The 27804-nt window shown below is 35.4% G+C and overlaps 3 protein-coding genes across 7 annotated transcripts in view; 1 reads left to right on the top strand and 2 right to left on the bottom strand.

The window, feature by feature from the left end:
* The window catches only part of jvl (javelin-like), a 32805-nt gene extending 6898 nt beyond the window's left edge, over positions 1-25907 (bottom strand). Inside the window, exons 1-2 of one of the 5 annotated variants that reach the window (XM_015984988.2) lie at positions 25717-25907; positions 19-1101 (exon numbers count right to left, since the gene is read on the bottom strand). In XM_015984988.2, coding sequence (XP_015840474.1) covers positions 19-1101; positions 25717-25749 — 1116 coding nt within the window. In that variant the 5' untranslated portion in view covers positions 25750-25907. Of the gene's footprint in view, positions 1-18; positions 1102-4266; positions 4517-4568; positions 4779-5619; positions 5915-22816; positions 23097-25716 lie in introns of those variants that run through there. The other 4 variants (XM_008203311.3, XM_015984989.2, XM_008203312.3 and 1 more) reach the window with 4 other exon arrangements.
* Positions 23249-24643, bottom strand: LOC135265926 (uncharacterized). The gene is made up of 2 exons (XM_064356316.1): positions 24498-24643; positions 23249-24450 (listed from the first exon to the last, which is right to left on the bottom strand). Exon 2 carries the CDS (start codon positions 23949-23951, stop codon positions 23289-23291), a length of 663 nt encoding a protein of 220 aa, XP_064212386.1. The 5' UTR covers positions 23952-24450; positions 24498-24643; the 3' UTR covers positions 23249-23288.
* A 337-nt stretch (positions 25908-26244) lies between the features above and the next one.
* Positions 26245-27616, top strand: LOC100141905 (nucleoside diphosphate kinase homolog 5). The gene is made up of 4 exons (XM_001811182.3): positions 26245-26394; positions 26446-26727; positions 27035-27344; positions 27394-27616. Exons 1-4 carry the CDS (start codon positions 26323-26325, stop codon positions 27594-27596), a joined length of 867 nt encoding a protein of 288 aa, XP_001811234.1. The 5' UTR covers positions 26245-26322; the 3' UTR covers positions 27597-27616.
* Positions 27617-27804: the final 188 nt, after the last annotated feature.

Here is a 27804-nt window from a genome sequence, read left to right as displayed (position 1 = left end):
ACTAACACTGTAAATTACCTGATTTTGGACAGTGGTCGAGAGGAGATGTTTCTGCAGAACCAGCGGATCGCTTTCCTTCAAAATGGCAGCAATTTTCTTCGAATCGGGCACTTTAACTTTGGGTATTCTATCACCAAGCACTAGATCCAATGCACTTCGACTATTTCTCCTTTGTGTCCTTTGACTAGCCGTTGAATCTCTTCTACTCAAACTATCACCTATTAGCACCTTGGACTTATCACCATCCGGCGAACTAGCCCCACTTTTAGTCACAAATTGCAAATGTAAGTCATGTATGCGTGAATTCACTTCACCCCTCTGCGACACCACCGCCTTCAACTGTTCCTCCAAGTCGTGTTTGGCCGACAAAAGATTCTCCAAATCTTCCTGCAACCTCGACGTGTGCACCCGTCCGGCCAAGACCTCAGCCTCCATCTCCGCCAAACGATCCAACAGGAGGTCCCGCTCATGCCGCAACTGCCTGATATCATCAGCAGACCCCGTAAACAAAACCCTCTGAAAATCATTCTCCTCCCTCATGTTCCCCTGCTCCCTGATCGCCCCCTGCAGGGCCTCCACCTCGTCCTTCAACCGCGTCCCCTTCCGGTGGATCACATCCAGAAGGTTCCACAGCTCGTCTTCAGTCTCATCAAACTTGAAGGATCCGCAAGAACTGCGACTCCCTGCAGCCGTCGGTGCCGTGGACGAGGCGCTGTGCGTCTCCTTACTCGACGTCTCCGTGCTGAACCCGGAGTCTTGCACCGCGATATCGCCCCCCTTTTTGCGCGTCTCGTCCTTGCTAGCGAGTTTTTTGCGGACGCGGACGCCGGGTGTCCAGTCCGCTGTCCGAATCGAGACCGGGATGTTGGAGTTTTGATGCGACGAAGTCATGGTGGCAGGCGTCGACGAGGCGAGTTTGGTCCGCAGATTTGGAAATGTCTCGATGACGAGATCGCGAAACTGCAGAAGAGCGCCCACTTCATGCTGGAGCTCTTGGAGGGCCACGAGGGACTTCGCCTGCTCGTTGATCAGGTAGTGGAATGGGCCGGGGGGCTGGCGCAGCTGGAGGCAGTCCATGCCAGGGCCCACCGCCTCGCCACCCTGGAAAAAATTAAATTCATCTTTATATGTGACTTGGCGATAGTCAAAGTTTGATTCATTACAACATTTAACAATTGCTTCTCCTCTCTACGTTTTTTTGGACAAATGATATTTACGCTAAAACTACGAATGTACCAGCAGATGTTTCAAACAAAAACGAAATAAATACCAGGTCATAGAACCCGCATGCACTTTATGCTCGAGACTATAATTTCGTTTACGGTATGTTTGCTTAAAAAATGTCGATAAACCCAACTACTATATTTAAGCAGTGTTGCTAATTTGGTGATTTTTTCCCAATATTTGGTCAATTTTTAGATAATATTCCAAATATTTTGTTGACAACTGTGGTTGATAATAATTTTATTGTAAGATTTTTAAAATGTTAAGTTTTGTACAGAAACAGTGCAAATCAAAAAAAAAAATTCTGAACGAGAAAAAATTCCGAAATTAGACTAGAAAATAATTCCAAAGAAGGATTTATAAAGTAATCCAGAGATGTGTTTATGAAATAATGTTAACAAGAATCTAGATTTCAGATAGCAGACGGCTTAAATAATAATCTGAAAGAACCCAAAACGAAACAAGATAAGAATATTGGCGCAGAGTATTATGTATTTATTTTGTTTACGTATTCTTTATTATGATTAGTGTTTAGTGCAATAAATAAAGTATTATCTGTTTCTCTTTGACTTTTTTATGTTTATAACATCGATTCTTACTTTGTTTTCTTGGAATTATGTTACTACATGGTAAATTGGATTCAAATGCACATCATTACCAGCATTACAAAGGCTCATGGTAAATCGCTAATAAATATGGTATCGAAAACGTAATCGATGCCTTAGGTACCTCGCATAAGGCGCCTACAGACTCCTACAACGAAACCCACCATATCTCCTGTTCTGAGTCTTCATGCATATGTAATTATTTTTTATTGTAAAATAATTACAAAACAAAAAGGAAGCCATTCTGGCTGTTTTAAAGCTATTCCGGTCACAATAAAATTAAATGTGCTTCATTTTTAAAATTCCTAATTCCTTTGAGTCCGCGCTATCAAAGCAACATTGTTTTTAATGACCTATTCGCTGCAGTATGCATGAAATGTTAAAAAATGCTCCTCTTTGGTTGAAAATAAAGCAGAAAGGTTGATATATGACACGAGCCGTTCGTTGTGTGTTCAAACAATGCCGTGAGGTTAGATATAATTGGCTCATGGTTCGACTGAATCTAATGGTCTTACACAGCTCCTGATGTTATCGTTTATTTGTTCTAGCGCATGTAAGTGCAATAACTAAGAAACGATATGTCAAAATCAAGACAATAAGTTAGAAGGTAGTAAACCGCAATAGGCTTGCATAACGGCGTTAAATTGGAAGTGGTGGGTGCTTGGGAACATCTAATTCGCCTACGACCGACCGGCCGCTTAATTACACTCAACCACACTCAAAAACTTTGCTCGAGCTTTCCCCGGAAGGCTCAAATGTACAAGAAAACACGTTTAGTGTTGGATTCGCTTTGTTGACAACCGTCAGGTTCTTGAGGTGAAGAAGACAACAGAAATCTAGTTTGATTGTTAAAGAAAGTGGTTTTATGGCAGCTATATTGCAATAAAAAGATGGAATAAATTTTCCTTTCCTATTTCACAGTCAATAAACAACGGCTATACAATTACCACCATAACAAACTAATCTGTCCTTAAACGAGGGGTCACAGTTTTTACTTTTCTCCCATCGATTCAATATTCAATATCTGTCTCGATACGGAATAAATTTATTTTTGCACCGAATTGGGTTACAGTCGCAAGGTGAGAGTGACACTATTAGGCGAAAAATTCTAAAACCGCGACAATTATCTGCACAATAAGAGCGAAAGCGATATTGACTGTCGTTAAAGCCCTCGCTTACCATGTGTTCCACACCTTGTAGGTGTTAGCTTCAGAAAGAAAAACAACTGGGTCATCAACAAGACTAAAAATCAGCCGCATTTACAACTTCCTATATTCTTGTTGTCGCTGAAATAAACCGATCAGAATTAATACGAAAGTATTGACCTCGTCTGCGACCTACAAGTTCAATCATCAAAGCGTGGGTTGTGATTTTATAACCAGAATTAGCTTTGCACGTACGTAATTTGTAAACTACGACAACGATTACGTTTAATTATCGCCAATAACGCCGCTAGGCTGAAAAAACGATGCTGTAACAACGCAACGTGCGATATTTTATTTCACAGACTATCTGGAGGTTTTCCAAACAACGTAAATCACAAAGATACTTAAGACGTGGTTCAGAAACAAAAAATACAAGAATTACGAGGAAACTAAACGCGAGTATTTTCACGGCACTAAAAATGTCAATTGGGAATGATTAACACTTCTCCACGCTGCTGACGCAAATCAAAAATGATACTTTTCCAGCTTGTGATGTGGGGCTTCTCATATTTTTCCATTTAGAGACATTTCGAGCCAAGGATAAAAGCTACCACGAGAAATTCTTCATAAAAAAATTACGAACTAAACGCAGAGGCGTGTGTTTATATTTCAAAAGGAAATTAAATTAAGACCTCAGCGATTTGAAACGATTTTTACAGCAGTTTGGGACGAAGTTTCCTGAACGAAAATTAAAATGCAAATCACACTAAGTTTTCCTAAAAAATAGGAAAGTTTCAATGTGTCTACAGTAGCTTATTTTTCCCTCAATGGCTCACTTTTAAAAGGCAAACTGCGTAAAAAATATGCAGTGTAACGATCCGAAATGTACAATTTTTACGAACCGCAAAGATCTAAAAGTGGGTCAAAATGTTAACTGCTGAAATTAATAGCGTACAGAATGATCAACAGTTAGTTTGTTGATGAATTGTAAAACATTCGACTAGTACTTGAAAATGTGTAAACAAGTTATCCCTTCAAAATTTGGTGTTCAAGGCCGAAACTATTCCGTTGAATTAAAAAAGACCTGCACGCTTGCCTTCATACAAATATATCAATTATCAAGTAATTGCGCTTGATTAGATGTTATTATAAGACTGCATCACGAAAATCTATTTTTTGAAACTTGAGACAATAATTTAATTATTTTGGACATGTACGCTGTGATCTGCCTACGTAATTTTGTTGGTATTTCACCTTGACTAATATCCAAATCTTAATTATCTCGAACATACCTGAGCCTGGTTTATTAGCGTGATCTCATTCTTCAAAACAACACTTTATAATTTATAATAGCCACGATTATGTTTATGTAGTAGTATTATTGAATTCAGCGCTAAGCGAAACTTTTATGTTTGGTTTTTAAAAAGGTCACTAACTCTTCAATGGGACATATACCGGAAAAAGACACACACCCACGAGTATTAAGTACTTAGCCCATGTGGCAGCAAATAAGCAAACATTGCTTAAAATATTTTGGCTCGTTTCGCACCAAAAAACTTGGAAAAGGGGCAAGGAATAGTGTAAATATACACACCACGCTGTAGCAGATCCTCATCTGATCGAATCACTCCGACAATAGAAAATTATAAAATACACATGTAAGAAACATCAGTCATGGCAGACATAGCACTATAAACAGATGATTTTGTAAAGAATGAGGTTGATGCCCCCCGAACAGCAAGGCACTGATCATGATCACTCTGAAACGGAGGCATGATGGATAACGACTGAAACGGGAGAGAAAAGCGAGCGAGGAGGCAACGCAAAATCTTTGCTGCCGGAGTAGAGGCACCAAAAGCACGATGGTAATATAAGAACCATTTGACGATCAAGTGGGAGATAAACAGGGGGATTAGCAAGCTGTCATTTAAATAACTGATAAATTGCACAGATTTGCAGACAATAAGACAAAAATCCCCGTAATTGTTAAACCGTTTCATTTATCATGAACCAAGCGGTTATCAAAACAAACAAACAAACAATGATTCATGCTTCCAAGACGACATATGGAAGCTGAAGAATCACGATTCGTTCGTCTCCAAACGAAGTACGAACTTTCGTTCGAGTTTTGCCATTTTTCTGCACTTGTTATGCAGATTTCTAACCTTGGTGTACTTATTTCATTTTTCTGGTCGTTTTTCTCCAGTGACATGGCACATTTATAAATGATTCATGGGCCTATTTATCTCGACTGAATACGTTTAGTATCACGTTATAAAATACTTCGGATACATACATCAACAAGTTAAGTAGGTATTGTAACCATTAATTTTAATAATCAACGCGGGAGCTTAAATCTTTTTTCGTCTCAAAATTGGCACAAGATCGATGATCTGTTTTTACGACCGTCGAGACCGAATAGAGATCAAGCCATTTACCAAATAAATCAAACATAATTTAATGCCAATCGTTTTATACCTGTGGACTCCACTTTGTGACATCCCCCGGAGACGCTGGTTTAATTTAAAACAGGAGCTTATTCCTGAACGCCTAATTAAATTAATTAAACGGTTATGAGCAACTCTGTGCCTATGCAACGAATCTTAAAATAGAGCATTTGCCTCAAAGTCACTATTATTACAAACCTTTTATCATCATCGGTGGAGCTTTTAGTGTAGTGTTTACTTCGCATGACTGCCACCACTAGCGGTTTTCTTTGAAAGCCGTGTCACTAAACTGAACAAAATCACCTCGAAGCGGTCATAAAATGAAAATGCATTTTCATATGCACGTGTCACAGGTCAATAATAGCTCAAAGACAGATTTCTTTTGTCTTGATCGGTTTATCGACAAATTCATCTCACTTTCTTTAAGTTTAATCGAGTCGAAAGGTGCTATCGCGTTGCGTGTGAACCACTATAAAGGTCAGAAAATCGCGAAAAGGAAGATTTACGACAAAAATGGTTTTGAAAGCGTGCCGACGGTGATTTTTAATTAACTATCGTCCTTTTCTTCACGCATGGAGTATGTGTGTGATCAAAATTCAATGTCAGGACTGGTCGAAGGACGTCACCTTGACCAGCGCAATTGTTCACTCTTAATAACTTTTTTCAAGCCGTGCGATTATCCGGGATAAGTTGAATAATGTTTATTTAATGTTCCTCCTACAAGCTGGGAGATAATAACTTGATAGAAACGGAGAACGGGGAGATGCCACACGTGTGTAGGCCAAGACTAATGACCACCCTCCTCCACAGCATCTGTGCTTAATTTTGCTTAAACTGCGGAGAAAATTAGTAAATTGTACGTTCGAAACGATTACAATAAAATCATTCGCCACTTCGCATATATCTGTCCACTAGACGCAATTAAAACTGGCAGGATAATGCGAATAATCCTCCTGAACCAGTTGTGAACTGCAACGGAACAAATTTGATTTGACCGCCTTCTTCGCTGATGATGTCCCATTAGTTTAACGAGCAAATTTAACTTGTTGTAGTGCGAGATTTTCGCACCTGTTTGATTAACTACTCGGATTAAAATGATAGTAGATTTGAAAACCCACCATGTGGCAATCTGTAACTATCAGGAAACGCATTTTGACGATGCAACTGCTGCTCGTTATTCTCTTCTAGATGACGCAATTACCTAGCACACATTCTGATGATGTTTACATAATAATTATCAACTTGACGCATTCGCCAGACGTTCCGCCATCGGCAAAAGAAATTTTTTTCTTGGGAAAAAATGTAATCATTCCGACATGTATCAAATTTTTCCGGGATTTATCTCACACTTTCGGTCAGGTGGAAGAAAGTATAGTTGGTTAACCATGAAATGTACACCAGAAAACAAAAAAGCAAAGTGAAAGATATACTCTCATTACGCGCAGTATATTTGCCGTAGTTTATGATTGCAGTATTACCAACAAAGCCATCCAAGAGCGGTTTGATTCCGTGTTCAACTTGTTCGAAAGTTACCGATTATTTCCTTCCTCGATAAAGAATCACTTCTGGCATACATGATATTAAAATGCCATTAGACAACATCATTATGGCAAAAAATCGGCGGTCATATAAGTTCAGTTTCCATTTTTGAACAATTTCCAATAAAATTAAAAGCGTAGGTGCGGCTTGTTTAATAAAATGCAAATTGTAACACCCACAACAGTCAAAAATTCTCGTAACCTTAACATGGTTTCTCGGAAATTATTGGCCTGATGAGTTGATTTGCATGTTCAAAACAATCACCACAACGAAACAATTGTTTAAATTCGTATTAAGGACTCTGAAGGTCAAAGGGAAGTTGGGTTAATTGCTCGCGAACTTCAAAATAATTATTTATTATGCTGATTATGGTTAGTTAATCATGGTACTTGATCCATTTTAGATTAACATAAATTGCAATGGTTTTGTAATTTTAATCAGACTACTCGTAAAGGTACCCTCAGTTCTTCATCCATCGGTAATTTAGACCGATCAAGTTAAATTACCTATCATTGTTGTGCATAATAAATTACTAATTATGAATCTGGGAGAGTACGATAAGCCTTGATTGCTTATCTCGTCTGATTGTTGGTGTTCGTTAGAAGTAAGATGATGGAGGAAATGAAAATGAAAACCCACCGCCATTTATATTAAAATAATAAAAGGACTGTCGTAAAATGCATCATGATTTACTTTCTACAACGGTTAATTATTATGATCTTGCAATAATCAATCTTTCATGTAAGAAGATAAATTGCATTGGAACTTCATGGATTTAATACGGTCCATAAGCAAAGTAGTTCGTGTTTATTTATATTTCCACGTTCGAAATGCTTTCCTTTACGTTCAGAGAAATTAAAGCATTTAGTAGAAATTAATTTATGTACTAGCAGTGCAAAAGAGTGACGTATTACGTGTTTCCGCGTCAGTTTATTAAGTTGTAAGTGATTACCCTGTAAGAAAGTTTGGACCGGAATTTCATAATAAAACTAAGCTAATTGCGTCAAGTCGAAATATTCAGGTGTGAAGCACTTTATTAACCAGTTTGTTACAGGATTCTCGAGAATTCCTAATATAGCAACTAAACTACTGGAAGCCATCAGCGGTAATCCTAGCTCTCAAGTTCGCGTCCTTGCATTCTAAAATTTGCATGTAGTAGAAACTGGAACGCAACGAGTAAAAATACAATCAGTGATATCATACATATGTAAATATTTCTCAAAAATGGAACACTGATTTCACCAATTCTATTTATTAAAGAAATTGGTTCATAAAAGTTGCGTAGCATACCTGAAACAATTCCGAAAGTGACTACAAGGAGGAATATTTATCTCCGAGAACATGACGATAAGTATAGTAGTTAGGAAAATTGCCACTTATTAAACTTTAACCTGAACTTTTTCCTTGCAACAATACCGTCAAGTTTCGCAAAAAGTATAATAAATTGATAGGGCATTAGTGCATAGTTTATGAATAAAATTGCAAGGGTAATAAACCGCTATTATCTGTAATAAAGTGTTGCACTACTGGAAGTGAACATTACGAATTTCACCCGAGGCTGACTAAATGCTGCTACTACCCGAGCCTCGTACTTCAATCAAAAAATAACCTCGGAATTGCCAATTATACCAAATAAAATAAAACCTTTCACAGCAATGACTCAAACACCGAGCTAATTGATGAAGAAACTCCGTCAATTAACCCAATGGCTTTGAAATATGCTTTTATTTGTTGTAATTGTAGGCGGGGCTATGATTAAATCCGCCATACAAGCGGTAATAAAGTTTAATTAAAAATTCTGAAGAAATTCGCCGATTTGTCTGGAAATAAATCAGCTCGAGCGCACTTTCTTATTAGGATTTGTGATTCATAGACCCCATTTCAAGGATCTATCGCGAGTTTATCTCGTAACCCGCATTGATCGGACAATGCCTTCCATAAAGACGTGACATGATATGCACAACGCAACATTGCACAGAACAAGTGCATAATAGTTAAAAGAATCACTGGTTAAGAAAAGAACCTTCAATTTGTTTAAATACATATCATTTAGTCGGTGTGGAGGAAAAATTATTCATTGGTTTATAGGTAACTGAGCCGAGGCATGTAATTTATGAAGGAAAAAATTATTAATACGCAACATAGCAGCTACAATTTCATTATTTTTTTACACTTGATAATTATGTGACTAGGGAAGAAACAGTTCACTTTCAAACTGCATTGAAAAAACATCAATACAATCGGTACTAGATCATTTGTGACTTTTTTACGCTATATCTGCTTGTTTCCCAACGTGAAGATTAATTAGTTCATGACCCACTAAAACTTAGCCAATCCTTATTGACGTCCTTATCGGATCATCAGGATAGAATTTCACGTCAAGACCAGATAGTTCACTCAATTTTCCGGAAGCGGGAGCAACACTCGTTAAAAATAAATTAGATACAATATCTAAACGTCTTTACAAATAGAAATTCCCGATCAAATAATCGTCAAGATAATGGAAACTCTTAATTAACAGATAATGTTTTTTTTGTTGCCTCATCCAATTAGGTGTATCGGCGGTATCGTATGGCACGTAACAGTCCCACAATCTGGCACAAAATTCACCTCGATGCAAATATAAACATTACCCTGATTGTTTCTTCACGGTAATGCAGATTTCATGGCCCTTTTATTTCATCGAAGATCACTTCATGATGATAGCGTGGGCGTTGCTTGATAGGTAAGCAACGCATTAGTAAATTGCCTCGATTACCACCTTTGTACAAAACGTTCGATTTCAACTACAGATTGATTTGTTCCTTGCCACGACGTTTAACCAGGACAAGATTTGCCTCACGGACTCTAACTACAATAAGTAACACTTTTCACCTACGTTTATGATTTCTATCGTTACCGTAAAAGGAATGGTAGAAGATACCGCGAAAATATGGCGACATAATAAGATCCGAATCTTTTGTTCAAGATTATGTGGGCAAATAAAATGACAAGATTGTATCAAATAAGCACTTGAACGAGGAAGTTTTTACGTAATGGGCATTGTATGCCCGTCGAGGAAGCAGGATTAGACAGACATTGTCGCATTTTACATCGTTTTACATCCCATCAAGTTGTATCTCAAAAATTTACTTTCTTGTTTCTATTATTAATTAATCTAAATTGCCCTTTCATTTACTTTATCGTCTGATCTCACGTCACAGATTATTTCTTTAGTACTTACTAGCACTTCAAGATTTATATGTCAGCAAATAAGTCCAATAGATATGCTCAAAATCGTCCAATTAAGTTCTGGCATTATTAAAAAATCATTACCCGTGGTATTTTCAATTCCAATGGTAATTGAGTAACACAAATTTGCAATAATTAGTTACTTACAACACCCATCCTTTGATGCAATAAATGAATAAAAATTTGTAGCACTTCACTGTGCTTTATTAATTAATGGGATTAATTAGTTGCAATAGTTATTAAAATAATGGCTGGAAGCATGTCATTCTTAAACGAAATTACGTAATATTTTACATAATCTCCTTGAATTTGATAGGAAATGTCGTGGAAAACCTCAAATTATGAACTTCAGTGACAATACGTGGAGCCAAAAACCAATAGTGAAAGCTGAGACACACAATACCCCACAGTTCTGTTAAAAAATGCTAATCTTCTTACAAATGCAGCCGACATTCAGCTGTATTTAAATAGAAATTTTACAGATGGATTGATATGCATGTATTGAAATCAAAAGCAATCTAGCAATTAAAATTCTTCAATCTTTGCAACACGGGCGCATTTAGAATGAAATCGCCTGATGCACTGCAATTTCTCACGATAATACGAGGTGTGTTGACATTTGGTTACTTTACTTTTGTTACCAAATAGTGCATTTTATGGCAAGCGTTAATTAAACAAATTCTAAAAGGTGCATAAGTGTGTCGTAAAAATTTCACGCCTTCATTAGTTAAGTAATTAGCCATTTAACTAAAGAAATAACGAGTAGTTTTCCCTCAAAAAACCAGCACTTATAAAACGAAAGTGACTTTAGGTCGTCACCTCTCGTTAGTAATTTATACACCAATTTTAAAAAGCGCACACCATTTTAATGAAGCGATTCGTACGTACTTTCATCGTAAAAAATTTCTAATACCTGACTATTACGTCGGGTAAAAATTGCGCCTTGAGGAGCTCACTTTTTCCGGCGTGTGTTTATTAATAAACCTACAATTTTAATGTAAACGGAAGCGTCCACATGACTGAGATTCAAATGACTATATTTTGACAATAGTTCATCGCTTGAACGTGCCCGTCATGATAATTCCACGATTCATATCCTCTGTGCTACGAGGATAATTACACGGGTGTGGATCCTGTTAGTTTGTCAAAGCCACTTATCATTTCAGTGACAGAGGATAGAGAAAGAAATCATTTCTCTGGCATTTAGTATTGAAATAAGTGAAACCTATCCGAACCAAGTACCATTCATCAAAGCAATAACAACTAGTAAATGTCTAAAATTTAATATCTTTTAACGACGCCATGTGTGGTTTATACTGCACTGAAAAGTGATTAGCATTTGGACTTGTAATTATTGAGTCTCAACTAGGAATTTTAATATTTCACCATATTACCGGGAAGAAAATTAACCATTAAAATTCTCTTTCGGTTTCTCCAATAAAATCGCCACTAATTAAAAAAGAATTTTCTTTATCGCTCTTTATGATATGCATGTATTTATTGTTACTCATCGCTTCAAGTGTTACAGTAGGAAACGACATTATTACATAAACCACGTTCACATTTGGTTATAATGGTTATGTGAGTTGCATGGAATCATTTCCTCAGGAAATAGAAAAAATCGCGATGTGGTTTGGGAAAATGAATTCAAATTTATATCATAACTATATAAAAAAGACACAATGGTCGCTTTCTCCTACAGACAAAGAATTAAGCCATAAATCAAAATGATGAGAGCTGGATCATATTATTATTTGTAGTTTTTGCAATTAAACTTTGGAGTTTTTTCCGCAATCTGTGTGTTAACTGTATTAACAAGACGATGATTGATGGCTTGTGCCTTGAACTTTACCTTTGGAATCACAAATTGGTGCTTAGTAATATACTAAAAAAAGTCTTGACCTCAATCAGTTTTACAGAATTCATCAGAATTCCCGACAAAAAATGTTAATTTATTCTATCGATAGTAATGGTTATGATTCTGTATAAAGCTTTCTAGTCATCGTGTGCTTAACTTAACAATAGTGTAAAATTGTAAATAATAGTGCCACAAGATAAGTAACACTTACTACCTACTTATAAAATTAATTTTGTTCTTTTGTGTGGCAAAGATACTTAATAACAAATTTGTTTATTCATAAAAAGAGAATTACTGATGCAGCTTACATTCTGCCAAGTCATTCAATTTGCAATACATTAATTTTTATTATATCACACTTTATCTCCAATAGCTCTTCCCTGGATTTTATTCTTCTTTCACTTTGAATTAAAAGTTTCACGTCCAACATCGACTTCATTGAATTATTAATCAGGCAAAACACCACTTGCATTTTTCTTTTCTGATGATGGTTTTAAGTCATTTCCTGCACGGTTAAACGTGCAGGAAATCGACTTTTCCGCGCTAGAGCCTTCATGACAGCACCAATTTAATAATTTATTCCACAAGTTTGACTCTGGTGCAGTTTCTTCCACCATAATTAGCGAATTAGATAAAAATTACAAAATCATGGTAACAATGTCCATTGTTAATCCGCACAAACAATGGTTAAGATACTTATGTAACTTGTGTCATGATTCAACTTGTCGCAAAATACAATAGATAATCGTGGCAACAAAATCATTATTCCGATCCATTTGAGCGGAAGTCGCCTCAAATGCGTCGGAAGTGAACAAAAAGACACTCCCGATTTATTTATCGAATTATTTCTTACAAAATATTAAATGATGATAATTAGACTAATGCATGTATTTAAAAGCCAGTTGCGTTAGATGAAGCGAAACAGTTGTGTAATGTCGAGTTTACACGCTATGTAAACCACGAAAAAAATCAATCAGATCGTCGATACTTTTACTAGCAGTCGCTCATTTCCTCTTTTTAATTTTTAACAACTGGAAGGAAGCAAAAAGATAATTTCTGGTCACGTGAAAACTATTTCGCAACTGTAACTCTTTGTCATCTGTTGTTACGTGAGCAGATCAACATCATGACTGAGCACCATCATGCTTGATATATTTCTTCAAACCTAGATTTAATTAACGTTAGAAAACGCTGGGGTCAGCTGTAATTAGCAAAATTAAAAGCTTAAGCAACAGCTCATTTTAATAATTAACAAATATGAAAGTCATTTTAAAGGTTCTGAGTGGTTGATTCCAGCCCTTGCAAAGTTCTACACTTCCAAGTTAACAAGAAATTAATAACTACGTTCAAACGTGATTCTGAAATGGAATGCTGCCTTAACATCACTTCCAACTTAACGATCTGACCCCAAGTTCATATTATAATTCTCTATTTTATGTTTACACATGCGACTCTCCGTAATGAAAATAAGACATTTTCACTTTAGAAATTGGTTTGGGCGGGAACATGACCTTTTCCCCCAAGCCGCTTTACCGGGAAATTGCAGGAAAGTGTTATTTTTCCATAATCTTTCATTAATATTATAATACGCGACTATAATTTTATTAATTATGATGGAACGTGTGAACAATAATTATAAATTACCATTCTTTTAGAAAAAACTAAATCGGAAACTGAACATTTCCTACCTAGAGGCAGGTGATTTTCACATTAACTGCTTTACGAATTTCCTTCCTCGTCTTTGATCAAATTACATCCTTAAACAAGCAAACACGCAGAAATAATAGCGCTTTTAGCCCATCGTTCCGTTAACTTCCGATAAAATTCCAACTCGATCAAAAACGCCAGTTAAATAGGTTAGAAAGTGAGATGAGCAATTTTTGTTTACTTTCCTCGAGTATCAGCAAATTGCAATAATTTTATTATTTTACTCTTTCACACTAGACATTTACACTATAATTAAATATGTAGAGCAGAATAGCTAACAATAGCTCAGAGCTGCATGTGGCCAAAGGAAAGCAGGGTAATTATTATAAAAACAAAAATGATAGTGCATCGGAAAAGTGATAGCAATGCAGATTTTCTTTATTTCTCAAACGCACTCAACATAAATTATAATAAACTGTCGCTTTTCTAAACAATAAGACCGCAAATGATACGAGCATTTATATCCACTAGTCGTCTGAACAAAAAAACTGTCGGCATTTATTTACTCATGTTCCAATTACTTGTGTTTTCAAACAGAATAGACTTTTTTGATTAAAAAATTGATTGGTCAATTGTGAATTTATACACATTCATTGGTACCCTAATTACTAGATATTGATGTAAGCCTATTAGCACATCCTTTGCAGAAAACTGTAAAATTTAACGGATATTTGGTTTAGATAATCACAACTTACAAAATCATTCAGAATGTAAATTATTCATCAGCATTCTGAATTCGAAAAATAATTAGATTAACTGTAATTTGTATATGAGACTACATTTACACATTATTTACTTCATTAAACTAAATTAATTGAAGCTTAATTTGAAATCCATACCATCCTACTTAACTCACTAGTAAAGTAATTAAATTCAAACTGCAATAAAACACAATGGTTATCTGGCATAATTTATTAAAATGATTGTCTTGAGTCAATGGTAAATTTGCAAAAATGTTTACATAAAGAAAGTTTCTAACTCATAAAATAAAATAAACCGAAGAAATAATTCAAAATCTACAAACTGACACACACCTTGTAAGTAAGCAATTTCACCGGATGTCAAAAAGGTTAAAGTTTGCCATTACAGACCAAACTTACCTTAAAAACACAATCGCCATCAACTATTTGACATAAAAAATAATTTAATTCATCAATCTTCACCTACCAAAAAAGCCAAACAATGTGTTTATAAATCGACGAGACTATAAAAGTCTTTGAGAGTGACAGTTGGTAAAATAACAAAGAACACAAACCTACGTCTTCAATTTTGATGAGAAATTAATAGCTGGTTCGTAAAAAGCGCTAAAAGAAATTTGTCTGCGTTTCGGTAACAACATAGACGTTTTATTCGACTATTCGCCAAATTGGTTTTGAGCTGTGGGTAGTTTTACGCTGACTTTTGCAGTGAAGATGATATATATTTTACATCCCAATATAGCTTCCTACATATTTTTAAATTCACTGAAGCAGAAGCATTAATTCAAAACTGACTCGTTCCGCAAAGTTGTAACATAAATAATATCTGTGCAGTCTGCAACACATGACTTGAATTATTTCAAGCAACAACTGAAGGCTATTGTGCTACAGTTACCGATTTTATTTTAGCAAGTATAATAAAATTACATGTTGGATAAAAAAATATATGAGAACTTATCCTCTCCAATACCCTACTTGCCTAGTTCGATGTTGAGAAAGTTTATGCGTCTACTGGCAAGGAGCTGAAGACGAAGTCGAACAATAAGACAAAATTAATCAATTCATTAAGGCCGACTGAGCAAAAAATAAAACGCGATCGAACGACCATGATCCAGTAATACCTCTAATACCGAGAAGCTCAATGACGCTTTTTTAACACTTTACTTAAACTGCAGAAAATCTCATAAAATGTGTCAAGAACTCGCCTTCTTATCAGATATCGTTCCTCTGGTTAATAGAACTCGGAAGATTTGTACTGTATGTCGCCATATGTTCTAATAGCAACTGAATCAATTTGCCGCTTAAAAACATTAAACTTAATAAACTTTCTTCTCACTTGTTTTGACAACATATGATAGCTATTTTCCATAAAATCTACATTCTTCACATTTTGTGCAAATCTTGTCCGTTCCACTTAGACTAGCTTTCATAACTTTTTTCCTACTTGAATTTACTTGCTGTAACGAAATACAGTTAACCAATCAAAAATAAAAAATCAATTTCCGATAGGTATACAAATATAAGATGCATTTACGTGACAAACAATCAAACAATTTAAAAGTATCAGGAAACCGCAACCTAACAGTTTCAGGTATTTCCAAATTCACAAAATTATGACTAAACACTTACTAACAAAAAAAAAAAAGAAAGGATCTTCGATACGCGTCGATTTATCAATCGGTGACATTTAATTATCTAAAACAATCATTTTAACACTTCTGAAGCTGTCGCAATAATTTACTTCGAACTTTAAGTGAAAGTTAAATTATCTCTAGATAATCAGTCGGTTGTAACAGTGAAAAAATCTGACCACGCTATAAAACTGAAGAAGGCAGTAATTAACTATTAATACAAGAAGATGTAAAGTGTCACCTGATAAAAATTACACGTAGCGAGTTGAAAAAATGGCAAAATTAATGACAACAGGGCTAATAAAACAAACCATAAGGAAGTGACAGTAAACATCCAACATTATAAATTAGCTGAAACGATTAGAAACAAATTACTAGACATTTGAGAAAATAAATAAATCATTTCAGACACAGGGGAAAATTTATGATTGTAGTCCATTTAACATAAGTACAATAACCATAATTTTATAATCTTTAGACGAATCACAAACAGTAAATAAGAATAATTATTTGTCATGCAGTCAAGGTAGCTTAATTCTTAAGTTGGAACCGACCGTTATCAACAGGTTACTGGGACTTGAGGCCACAAGAACCAGCTGCATGTGGAACCTGAGACAACCTCCTTGCTTAATGCTCCAGGCATCAATTTTGTTACTATTTTCGGCAACCATCAAAATTATCTTGCTGTCGTCTCTGTTGTATTGTTATTGATCACATTTACCGTCACGAAACTAATCCAATAAATAAAAAAAGACAAACCAATCTTCAGAAAAGCTGAATTAATAAAAGTAGTACGATCAATAAATGAGTATTAATTGTATATTTTTAAATAAAATTTAATTATGCCAATGGAGGGTGACGAAATATACCATTCTCTTCATTTGATAAATTTCTCCGATTCGAAGGTGATTTATAATATGGTTCAATTTCAATTTCATTTTCAAACAATAGATAGAACAGTACTCTGCAATCTAACAAGTACGTCACTACATCTCTACGTCATGATCCTTGTCTGCTGGTAACTGTACTTTAAGATTTATAGACAGAAGAGTACAGAACACAAAACGTGACATAGCTCCACTAGTCACTGCGCCACGACATTACATTTACACAATTTGTTCTTATAAATAATAATTGTGCAAGTAACAATTTGTTACATTAAATTCATTACAAAAAAAAAAAGATCTGCTACAGATCTACCAAGACTAGTAATTCAATTACGTGATGGGCTGGACTCATCACGAACGATTTTTACCCGAATTAATTTCCAGAACAATGTTTCGTGGCAAATTAGCCAAATGAAATTTTTCTGTTTCGACAAATCATAAACTAGTTGAAGGTCAAAGACATGAAGTAGTATCAAGCGGCAACAGCCACCGCCCTGCACTACCCCACCCTTTATCGACTGATAAAACGCGAAAATATTTCGTGCCATCACAGAAACGCCGCAATTTTTATAGATTTTCACGTAAACTTTTTAAATTATTTCAGTTTTCTGCCGAAAGCGCGAAAGATCACGCAAAGCTTCCTAATGATCGCAATTCAGTTTCTTAATTAAAAAGCAATGCATAGAGATGTTTAAACTTGAACCAAATCAATACAGAGCCCTTGGAAAATATTACGGATACAGAAAATGTGATCTGTAATGGTAAAGATCACGAAGCAAATTGTGGAAATTCGTACCAGTCTTCTTTAGGTTAGCACATCACGCGATATGATACAAGTCATCGGAAGGGTGCCGTCAAGTGAAAAATGCTCCAAGAAGCTTCCATTTACCACAAATCAACTTATCTCCGCTCTTTCCGAAGCGACAAAAGCCGGCTTTTCAATTTGATTAACCTCGGGCTTAACATTTCGCAGGATGTGTGCAAACTTGCAACACTTTATTATTAAAATTTTAAATTACGTTCACTTTTATAGCGTTTTGGAACAACAATTTTCAATTATTCGTTCTACAGCAACTATGAAATTACATCTCTGAAGAAAGTAAATTTTTGTAGAAGAGCACTTTCATTATTTTTATCGATTAGTAGAAAATCTGTATCTTAAGTAGCTTAATATTCCAATGTTCAAATTTTCTTACGCATGGAAGGTCAATAAAAACACCAATTACCAACACCGTCTCCAATTAGCTTTCTCCAAACTTATTTTGTGTTGCAAAAAAGTGAAACACGCGAGATTTTTACACCACAGTTACATCACCCAAAATAAAATCACATAATTAAAAATGCAAAACGGTTTAAATAAACGCCTGATTTTGTAAACGCTGAAACAATTTAATTAAAAATAAGATTAATTCAAAATAAGCTATTTCCAAGAATTTCAAATTTTCAATTGAATTACATGTTTAGTTGCCACACAATTGTTTCTTTTCCCATGTTTCACTCATTATTTCGTTACACAGCACAATGAATTCACTCAAACGTAGATATTTACTCAAAAAAGATCACTTTCTGATAATCTAATTAATTAACGGCTTGCAACATCATTAATAAAATAACATAGAAGACGACAATTTCTGCAGAGAATATCACGTTTCTAAATCTCTCCGCGAAAATCTTGCTAACACCCCAACAGACACAACAATGCACGGCATAATTCTATTTAATTATTATCGTAACTACATAACCCTTGCAAAATCTATAATAGTTGAATTACGATTAGAATAACATTATTTCAATATAATAATAATTGATAATATTTTGACTGAAAAACGTTCTGTCTTTTCTACATTTACATAAAGTATAATTATCTTATTCAAGCAACTTTTTCACTGCTTGTGAAACAAGTGTAAACAGATATGATTTGATTCTATGAAGTGAAACAACCTTGTTCCGCTGTTAATAGTGCAGATTCAAATTGCCAACAAAATTAACGTTAAACCCAGCTTGAGTGGCAACAAAAGTTCACTTATTGCAGTCAGACAATTATGCTGTTGCCATGGAGGCCGTCAGCTTTGTCACAAGACTCCAAATGTGAGATTTAACACCACGTTTCCAAGTCCAAGGCATTGTCCTTAGCTTACGTAGGGAGAAACAATAAACCCATGATAGCGATTGGTGTTAACACGGTTGTTGAATGCAATAATAATTAATTAAAAATCTAACATTTGTAAACCGATGCCATCAATTACGCCAGAAGTAAAACTCGAAACATGTAATTACTAATAAGTGTTATGGTGCATCGACAATTGACTACCGTTAGAGACCCGATAACACATCACCATGAAAAGAAGCGGATGCACTTGAAAAATTAACGCTCTCATTGTTGTTTATTTGGAATGTTGAACGCGAATGTAATTATCAATTAAAATTGTTAAACCTAGCGAAATTCATTAAAAACAAGGATCTTCAAGGGGTTCAGCGAACTGTATGTAAATTGAATTCTACAAAAATAATATTCAAAATTAATCGAATCGAACAGAAAATGGATCAATAACATTTTAAAGTGTGCGACCTCTGGCTGGCCTTCGATTTGATCAAGCACTTTCATACAACGAGAAAATTTCGTAGAAGATAATAAATGCCATTTCAATTAAATGTTAAATTAATCTGCATCCCTTACAACACAACAATCAAAATTTTTCCTTCACGTAAATTATTGTGAAACAGATTTATGAGCAAATATTTTCAGTTACATCACGGAGTTTTGACAGAATACAGACCTTGGTAAAAATTTCACCTTTGATAAGTTAAATTATCATTAAACATCCTCATTTCCACATTACGCAAACAATTGAAATAATCATACGGACCATCTACTGGAAAATACTTCGCACAAAATAATTTTCAACTGAGCAATTTACATAAAAAACGAAAATTCCCGGAATTAAAATGTCCTTGGTTCAAGTCACACTATTGTTACTTTGTAAAATCCATCAGTTTCGCTTGCATTAGAACCTAAATTACACTTGAACCACATTTAAACGAAGCGCTAAAGACAGAAAAATGTGGCGAGTTTCGAATTAAAATCGGAAGTAGTCTCGTTAGTAGTTGTTCCGCATTATCCTTCAGATGATGAACCACTTAATTATTTCAGTAGTGTGCTTCCGTTACTTGATTTCAATTAAACAGTACAATTATATTTATTGTTTAAACCGTTTAAACGCAACTTTTCAAAAAGCACCGTACCATGTCCCATTCTCCATTGGAAACAATATAAATGCGAAAAAATTCCTTCCATTTAATTGTTGATTCAATTGCTCAACTTCAACTAAGACTGATTCAAAATGGTAAATGTCAATCACAATCAGTAGTTTAGTTTCACCGTTTCTAAAAATTTGGCGCTTAGAAACTACAATTAGATTTTGATTTCTCTCAAATTATTTTGGTTCAACAACTAGGCACTCCAAAAACAACAAGTGAAAATTAGTGTCTTGATGTTGGGAAAACAACATTTCCAATGTTTTTCATTTAGAAACCTCGCAGAAAAACATTACCCTGTGAAATAGAGCTTAGATTTTATTAAAGTCCGAATATTCAATCTAGTCCAAACAAAACCTTCACCACTATTAAGAAAATTGCTCCAAGAGCATTTCGTGAACTAGACTGCATCTAATTGTTTTAATAAAACCACCATTTTTTGTTCATTTGATCTTAGCCTTCCACTGTATTGAGAAAAAGTGTTGACCATTAAGGTTAATTGGACATAATCGTCGCTTTTACTGCTCATAACGCAATAAATGCACTCTGTTTTATTAGATAAGAGTGGAGATCTAGATTTTAACACGATAAAACAATAATAGATATGCTCAAGTTGTTCATCTGTCATTATACGTGAATGAATAATTTTCAGACAGTTAAATTTAATCAGATAAGACTAAACTGGTTTATCATTTACCACAAACAACTTTTTATGGAGCTATGACCCAGAAAGAACCTTTTCCGCACATAAAACCACCAATTCCACGTTAAATAATTGGCATATTTGTTAAGAACAATCAGAGTTAAGTGGCTCTTATTTAATAAGAAAAAAATTGGTTTTTAAAAGGTTACTTGCAACAACAAGTCGGAAAATGACGTGAAATGACGTCATAAACTATCAAAAAAATAACAAAAATTGAACTGACTCACTGCCTTAAAGCCATTTGTAACTAACTCTTGAATGATAAATCTTTCGCAAGAGTGAACGCCTTAGGTTGATGATAATCCGCTTCATGGTTACACGTTAAAGCATAATAATAATTATTTTATTCTCTTATTTAATAATTACACCTCAAAACAAACCACATCACTTTCGAAATCAACTTTATTGTTGAAAAACGTGACAAACAAAATACATGATCAACCAAACATCAAACGCCACTTTACTTTTAATTTTCGTTTTCTTGACATCTGTTAACTAAAGAAAGTGCCCCTCAGCGACGTTCCAAAACACATAATCGAAATCCCAGGTCAGTATGTTAAAATGCCAAATTGCACATTAACTGGATGTGTTACGAATAGCACAATATGGCCCAATTTCACACATACTTAATACCGGAAACTGAGATAAACAAAGACATTTCTTTCGATCATAACATTTGCAAAAAACCTGCGATAACGATTTTTCCAACCAGAAATGAAAAGCTTTCCCACTGTTTATAAACAAGCCCAAATTGGTATTGTCATCGCGCCACATGACGTTAATTACCCATAAACAAGACCATTACGATCTCAATCATAATCTTATCTTGAGAAAAATTCCTGGTAAAGTAACGAAATTAGCACAATTTTTAAGGAGAAATAGGTGAGCAACTGGCTTCAAGTAATTATAAATAATTTCACCTCAAGTTTCATATGTAACAGTGAAACGAGTAAAACTGGAATTGCACGTTCAAGACAGAAGTGTTCTTACATTCCGCCAATATGTCTCATGGAGACTACCCCATTCGAGAACTGTCCCGAATGCCACTGAATAAATTATGAACCTGCATTTGCGATTAATTTACGGTTTCTTCAGGTAATTATTCTACAGCTTCCACATGAAACTAAATAATTTCGTAGTTATTGCCTTGATAAGAAAATCTTTTCACATTAAAAGAATTTCTACTTATTATCAATACGCCAATCAGTTTTTCTAGTTATCTTCATTATGGGATTCACGAAACAATACGCTCGTTACATTTTTATTAAAAGAAAGTGTAACATTTTCAGTGCATAAATTTTTACGATATTTTGTCGTGTTCCCGGCGAAATTGACATCATCAGCAGGAAGGCAACGGTCTATTCAAATTTACGAACGTTCCTTGTCAAGGAGCATCCAAGGACCTCCTTTATGTCCACAAAATCTCTCCAATACGTGATGCCACTTTGTGTATCACATATTCAGGCTTTTGAATATTAACAATTAAGTTAGTTTTATTAAGTAATTTATTCCGTTCACTGATACATATTAACGGGATTCATCCTTGTAAAGGCCTATCTCTAGTTAAGTAAATAACCAAAGATGCGGGTACTAACACCGAGTGTCAAACGTAAAATTGACCGTCACAGTTACCTTCTCCCATATTTTTTTTGACAATGGTCATTCAAAATTTTTTGCAATCGGAGTCAAACTCGGTGAATCAGACCACGAAATTCCGGCTGTAATAATGAGCAAGGATATAAAAATGCATTAGAAACTGGAACACTAAATGCGTACATCCGCACGTTTTTCCCAGATAAAAAAATAAATATTGATGGGTTTTGAGTAGCTTTAGTACACGGTTGTTTAAAAACACCACTTGACTAATCTAAACATGCGTAACCTACCGAATACAGAAAGGGGGCCCCGGTGTTGTAGTATCCCCTACTCATCTTGTCAGTAGGGGTGCACCCTCGTCCGGAAGTGACCCATTTCGCCAGTTCACATATTTTCCACCGAAAAACGCACCATTTTCAAACAATAGTTATTTATACGTTAATTAAGCAACGATAAGTTAAGAAGGTCAGGTAGTTTTTCACTGCAAGATTGTTGGCTGGTTCCGTTGCCTTATGTAAAATGCCGTGACGTGAGGCAATTTAATGCCTGATTAGCGCATTTTGTGGACGATAGATAATTTGTAAATATGTACAAAACACCACTAACTGCACTTTTATCCACTGTGACTCACTCATAAACTGGCGATTTCCCGATTGTTTGGTTACCTGTCAAATTGACGCGGCCATCTGACGGTGAGCTGCCGGAGCAAAAAGTGCGCGGAATGGGTCGGTAATTTAAATTTAATGCAACTTTAATAATACATTATTGGGTTCTTGGTACGGCACCTCCACTGGCTCCGGCCTGGCGGCACTCACACTCAATTGACGGTTTTTTGATTTTTGGATTATCCCCGGGATTTGGCGTATCGTCGTTTAAGGCAATGGTGATTTGCTGGGCGTTTGAGTTCGCGTTCAGCTCCGTTACTAAATTATTAATAATGTAATTCAAATCGAGCGATCGATCTTTGAGTGATGACCGTAGCTTTCTTTGCAACTTGACTTTGTCCGATTCGCTCTTGGAGTTGATGTGCTTGAGGAGGCCTTCGAAGATGTCCATTTGGCGGGCGAAAGTGCGTTCTACAATGTCCAAAAGTTCCAAGTTTGCGTTCGGTTTGGGATCGTTGATTTTGGAATTTAAGGCAGTTTTTAAGGCTTGTAGAATTCTGGGGTCGAGTTTTATAGTCTGGGAACATTCACTATCGAGTGCTTTTTCGGCATCTTCGAAACCACGTTGGTCGTAAGACACGATACTGACTGCAGGTGGAGGAGAATCGTCTAAATTGTACTTCTCTTTGCGGAGTTTGGAAAAAATATAGTTCTTTAAAGTGCCCAAAAATTTAAATTTCCTAGCAAGGGTTTCCCTAAACTTTGATTTCTCCTCATCCAGGTCTGCTCCAGAGCTGATGGTGGGTACAGATTTGTCCATTAATAACACAAAACACTAAAATTTTATTTCAAGACGATAAATTTTGACAAACAAAATGACTTGTACAGTCTGGATAAGGCAACAATTACAAATTATTTTGATTTTGATTTTGCCTTTAAACATGAATTTATAGAGATCGTTTGCACAGCACAGTCCGCAACAACGCTTGCAACTTTCTCATCCTCTAAAATATGGGGTTGGACGTGTAAATCAGTTTGACTTCCCATGTCATTGTAAGTTTTCAACTGCTTGTACCCTTTACGAATTCGCTCCCTTAGTTCCAGACACAACTCACTGATCGCATCATCGTCAATCAAAAGACAGTTCTCCAAGTTTAAGTAAATCGATGACGGCAGATTTTCCTGCTTAGGTCTCGGTAAAATGACGATTTTGTAGCTTTCTTCTTGAATGTCTCTGAATGGAGTGTACTCCAGAAGCTTGTAAAAGACTTGTTCCTCTTGGTCAGGTTTCAGAGACACGTCACCACCGCATTTGCGTTCTAAATGTGTTTTCTAAGTTTATCATTGAAAAAAAATATCTACCAACGGATAATCGTCTGAATTGCTTTGTCCTCGAAGGTTCTTTTACCCCCAGCCGTCAAGTAATTCCACATTTGTAAATCCACTCAAAATACTCAAAGAGAAGGAAAAATAATAAAACGAAACGACACGAGATAACGTGATTCTGTTTATTCCTTATTGTTTGCGTTAAGATTATAAAAATAGTCGAATAGTCGAAAAAAGCATGAACTAATAAAGAATTCCAACAGACTATTACTTTTAGCAGGCACACCTTGTATATCCACAAAAAATATAAACTCTGCTTTATTATGGCTCTTAAGCTAGCAAATGACTCCTCGCATTTATGGTAAAACTGTTAACCACAACAGCATAAACATTTTTAAATAAAATAATTAATCATTGTTTATTAAATTTAATAATTAAATTTTAACAGCTTTCGGCGATAAATCAAGTGATTTCAATTAGTTTTTTATTGTTTCATTTCTCTCGATTTTATTCCCAATCTTTTCTTCAAATTAATTCTAATGGCACTTATTACGATTAATTAGCCACGAATTAATAAAGCAGACACGCTACTTGCGTTAAATTTATTATTAGTAATTTGATGTAATTGTGACTTGAATTAAAAGTGAAAGTTTTACAAAACTTACTACAAATAAATAAGTAGTACCAGTTTTATGTATCTGATTGTTTATTACATGAGTTTGAAAATCAAAGCGTGGTAAATTATGGCAGCATTTGCAATCCTTAATAACACTGGCACGAGTATGTTACATTTAATAAACTGTAATGTAATTTTCCAAGTGAAACAATTATTAAGACATCACGGAAATGGAATTTCCTTAATAAAAACAGTAAATAATAATTATTTCGCCCGGAGAGTAGAGCAAAATATGATTGAATAACAATAATAAACATTGTCGCTGGTAGTGCACCATTGTGACCCACATTTTATGAATGACTTGATTCAAAAAACATGAGTTTGAAGCTTCCGGTTTTTATAGTTAATGGAGAGCATATTTCCTGAACAACAGACTTGTCTCTTTTATATGGTTAGTTCCATTTTTAACTGTAGATAAAACATGGGTGTTCCCTCATGCGTATCAATATTTACTGTATCAAATGCAACAAGTCTAGTGAGAAAATAAACGTGCAATAAACACCAAAAAATATTAAAACGCTATAATTATTGTTTCTAACGCGAATTTCTCGTAATTACATCATGATTATTTTTTTATACTAACCTTGCGCCTCCTAAGTACGGAGAATTTGCCCATGGACACAAAAAGCGAAAAAATCCGCAAGAATGTTCATCACTGATTTAAACTTAACCGAAGGACGCAACACCATTGTTTTGCAAAGACTCACAAAAATTCCATGCCAACAAACAAAAATGTTACTTTATCACACAAAACACTTTCAAACACTGGAAACGCAGTTGGAACAAGTGGTGGAAGCGCGCCCGACTCATTTAGAGATCCGCTAAGCACCCAACCGAGACAATACTTCGCATGGAACGTAATTTTTACAAGGGAAATTATAACATTCTGTTAATATTTCATGGAGAAACAATTGTTATACGTGGATAACACAAATCCTACACATGCCTATGTTGTAAGCGACAAATTAAAACCACGGATTTTCCAATCCGTTCCGTTTAAACGCTGCAATTCCACGTAGTCTACAGTCAGAAAATTGCTAATTGAGATAAGAAGAGAGTATTGATTGACCGAAACAAGTCCAATTAAGCAAAGTTTAGCGCAATCAGATTAAACTAATGAGTTTAATTTAATTGGCAAAAGTTTTATTAGACGCTTCCAGTCAAAAATTGACACAATAAGTGCAAAAACATGGACCAGGACAAGCATCAAGGAAACACCAGCCCCACAACATCCGATTCGAGTTTAAGACTACCGACCAAGGTACCTAAGCAGATTTAAATATGGTGGATGCGCCAGGATATTTATTTTAAGGCTGCAAGCAATGCAACTGACGATGCCTGGGCAAACCAAGACACAATTCACTATTTGTCTCCCGTTACCACAGCCCGAACCCTTTGCGAGGGTGATTTTGATTATGGAGCTTTTGCCCCGTTTTACGGCAAGATGAGTCTGCCTCCGTATTCTACCGAGTCTTCGCTGTCGTGTGAAGAAGCTCGTTTGCAAAGAACGGTGGCGATTATCAAACCGGAGGCAATGGTTTACAAAGATGTTGTGCTGAAAGCCATCGCCGATAAGGGGTTTAGCATTGTTAACGTAAGTGGTACAAAAAAATTGAGACAGTTTAAACGTAGTTATCGGTAATGATGATAAATTGCAGTATTAAAAAACGAAAGTTGGACAAATCAACGTTAATTAAGTATTCACCTCGCATAACGCACACTCCTAATTGTCCATCCTATCAAGGATTTATCACTACTTTCACAATCATTGTTAAATCATAACCGTTTTGAGTTTTGATCACGTTACTAAACAATTACATCCCATCCGATTAATGTGTGAAAGTCTTGATGATCATCTTTGATAATTCGGGTGTGAAATTAACGAATTATCTCAAATCCAGCAAAGAACCCTGCACTTAACACCTGAACAAGTTGCTGAAATTTATGAGCAACACTATGGGTGTCCTTCGTTCCCTAATATGGTGGTGTCCATGAGTTTGGGTCCGTGTTTAGTGCTGTCCTTGGCGGGGATGAATTCGATTGAAAAGTGGAAATCTTTAGTAGGACCGTATAAAACTCTGCAAGCTGAGTGGTTTTTACCACTGAGTGTGAGAAAGAGGTTTGAGGTGCATGTGGATATTCCTGATGCTTTGCATGCCTCCGAAAATGCCAAAGAGGCAACCAGGGAAAACAGATATTTTTACCCTGATAGTATTATACCTAACTTAGATTTTTTATTTATACGTTCAGTGCTTTTAAGGTATTTTGGAACCCATCATTTGTGACCAGTACAAAGTGGAGGATTATTGTAACTTGTACATTAATCCAACTCTGTTGAAAGGATTGGTTGAACTTGTGAGGAAAAAGCCAGTGGATCCTATAATTTTCCTAGCAGAGTGGCTTCTTATGAACAACCCTTTTCAGCCCCAAGTTCCGTATAAGTACGCAACGGCTCCCACATAAATAAAAACTTTCTCAAAACATTTACTTTTTTTGGTCACTATTACAACTTATTTCTGTCTCTCATAAAATCTTGCTTAAACATAACTGAACATCCCAACGCTCTCAAATATTTAATATGATCTAAGTAAGCAAGAAAATTCTAGACTTTCGTTTCATTTCAATGTCGGTAGCACTAAGTATTTAAGAAAAAAACACAAAAAAGCATTAG

Source organism: Tribolium castaneum, chromosome 4 (genome assembly GCF_031307605.1).
Source record: "Tribolium castaneum strain GA2 chromosome 4, icTriCast1.1, whole genome shotgun sequence".
In the NCBI taxonomy this organism is placed as follows: Eukaryota; Metazoa; Arthropoda; class Insecta; order Coleoptera; family Tenebrionidae; genus Tribolium; species Tribolium castaneum.
The sequence above is the reverse complement of the archived record's forward strand: the minus strand, read 5'-3'. Positions and strand labels throughout refer to the sequence as shown.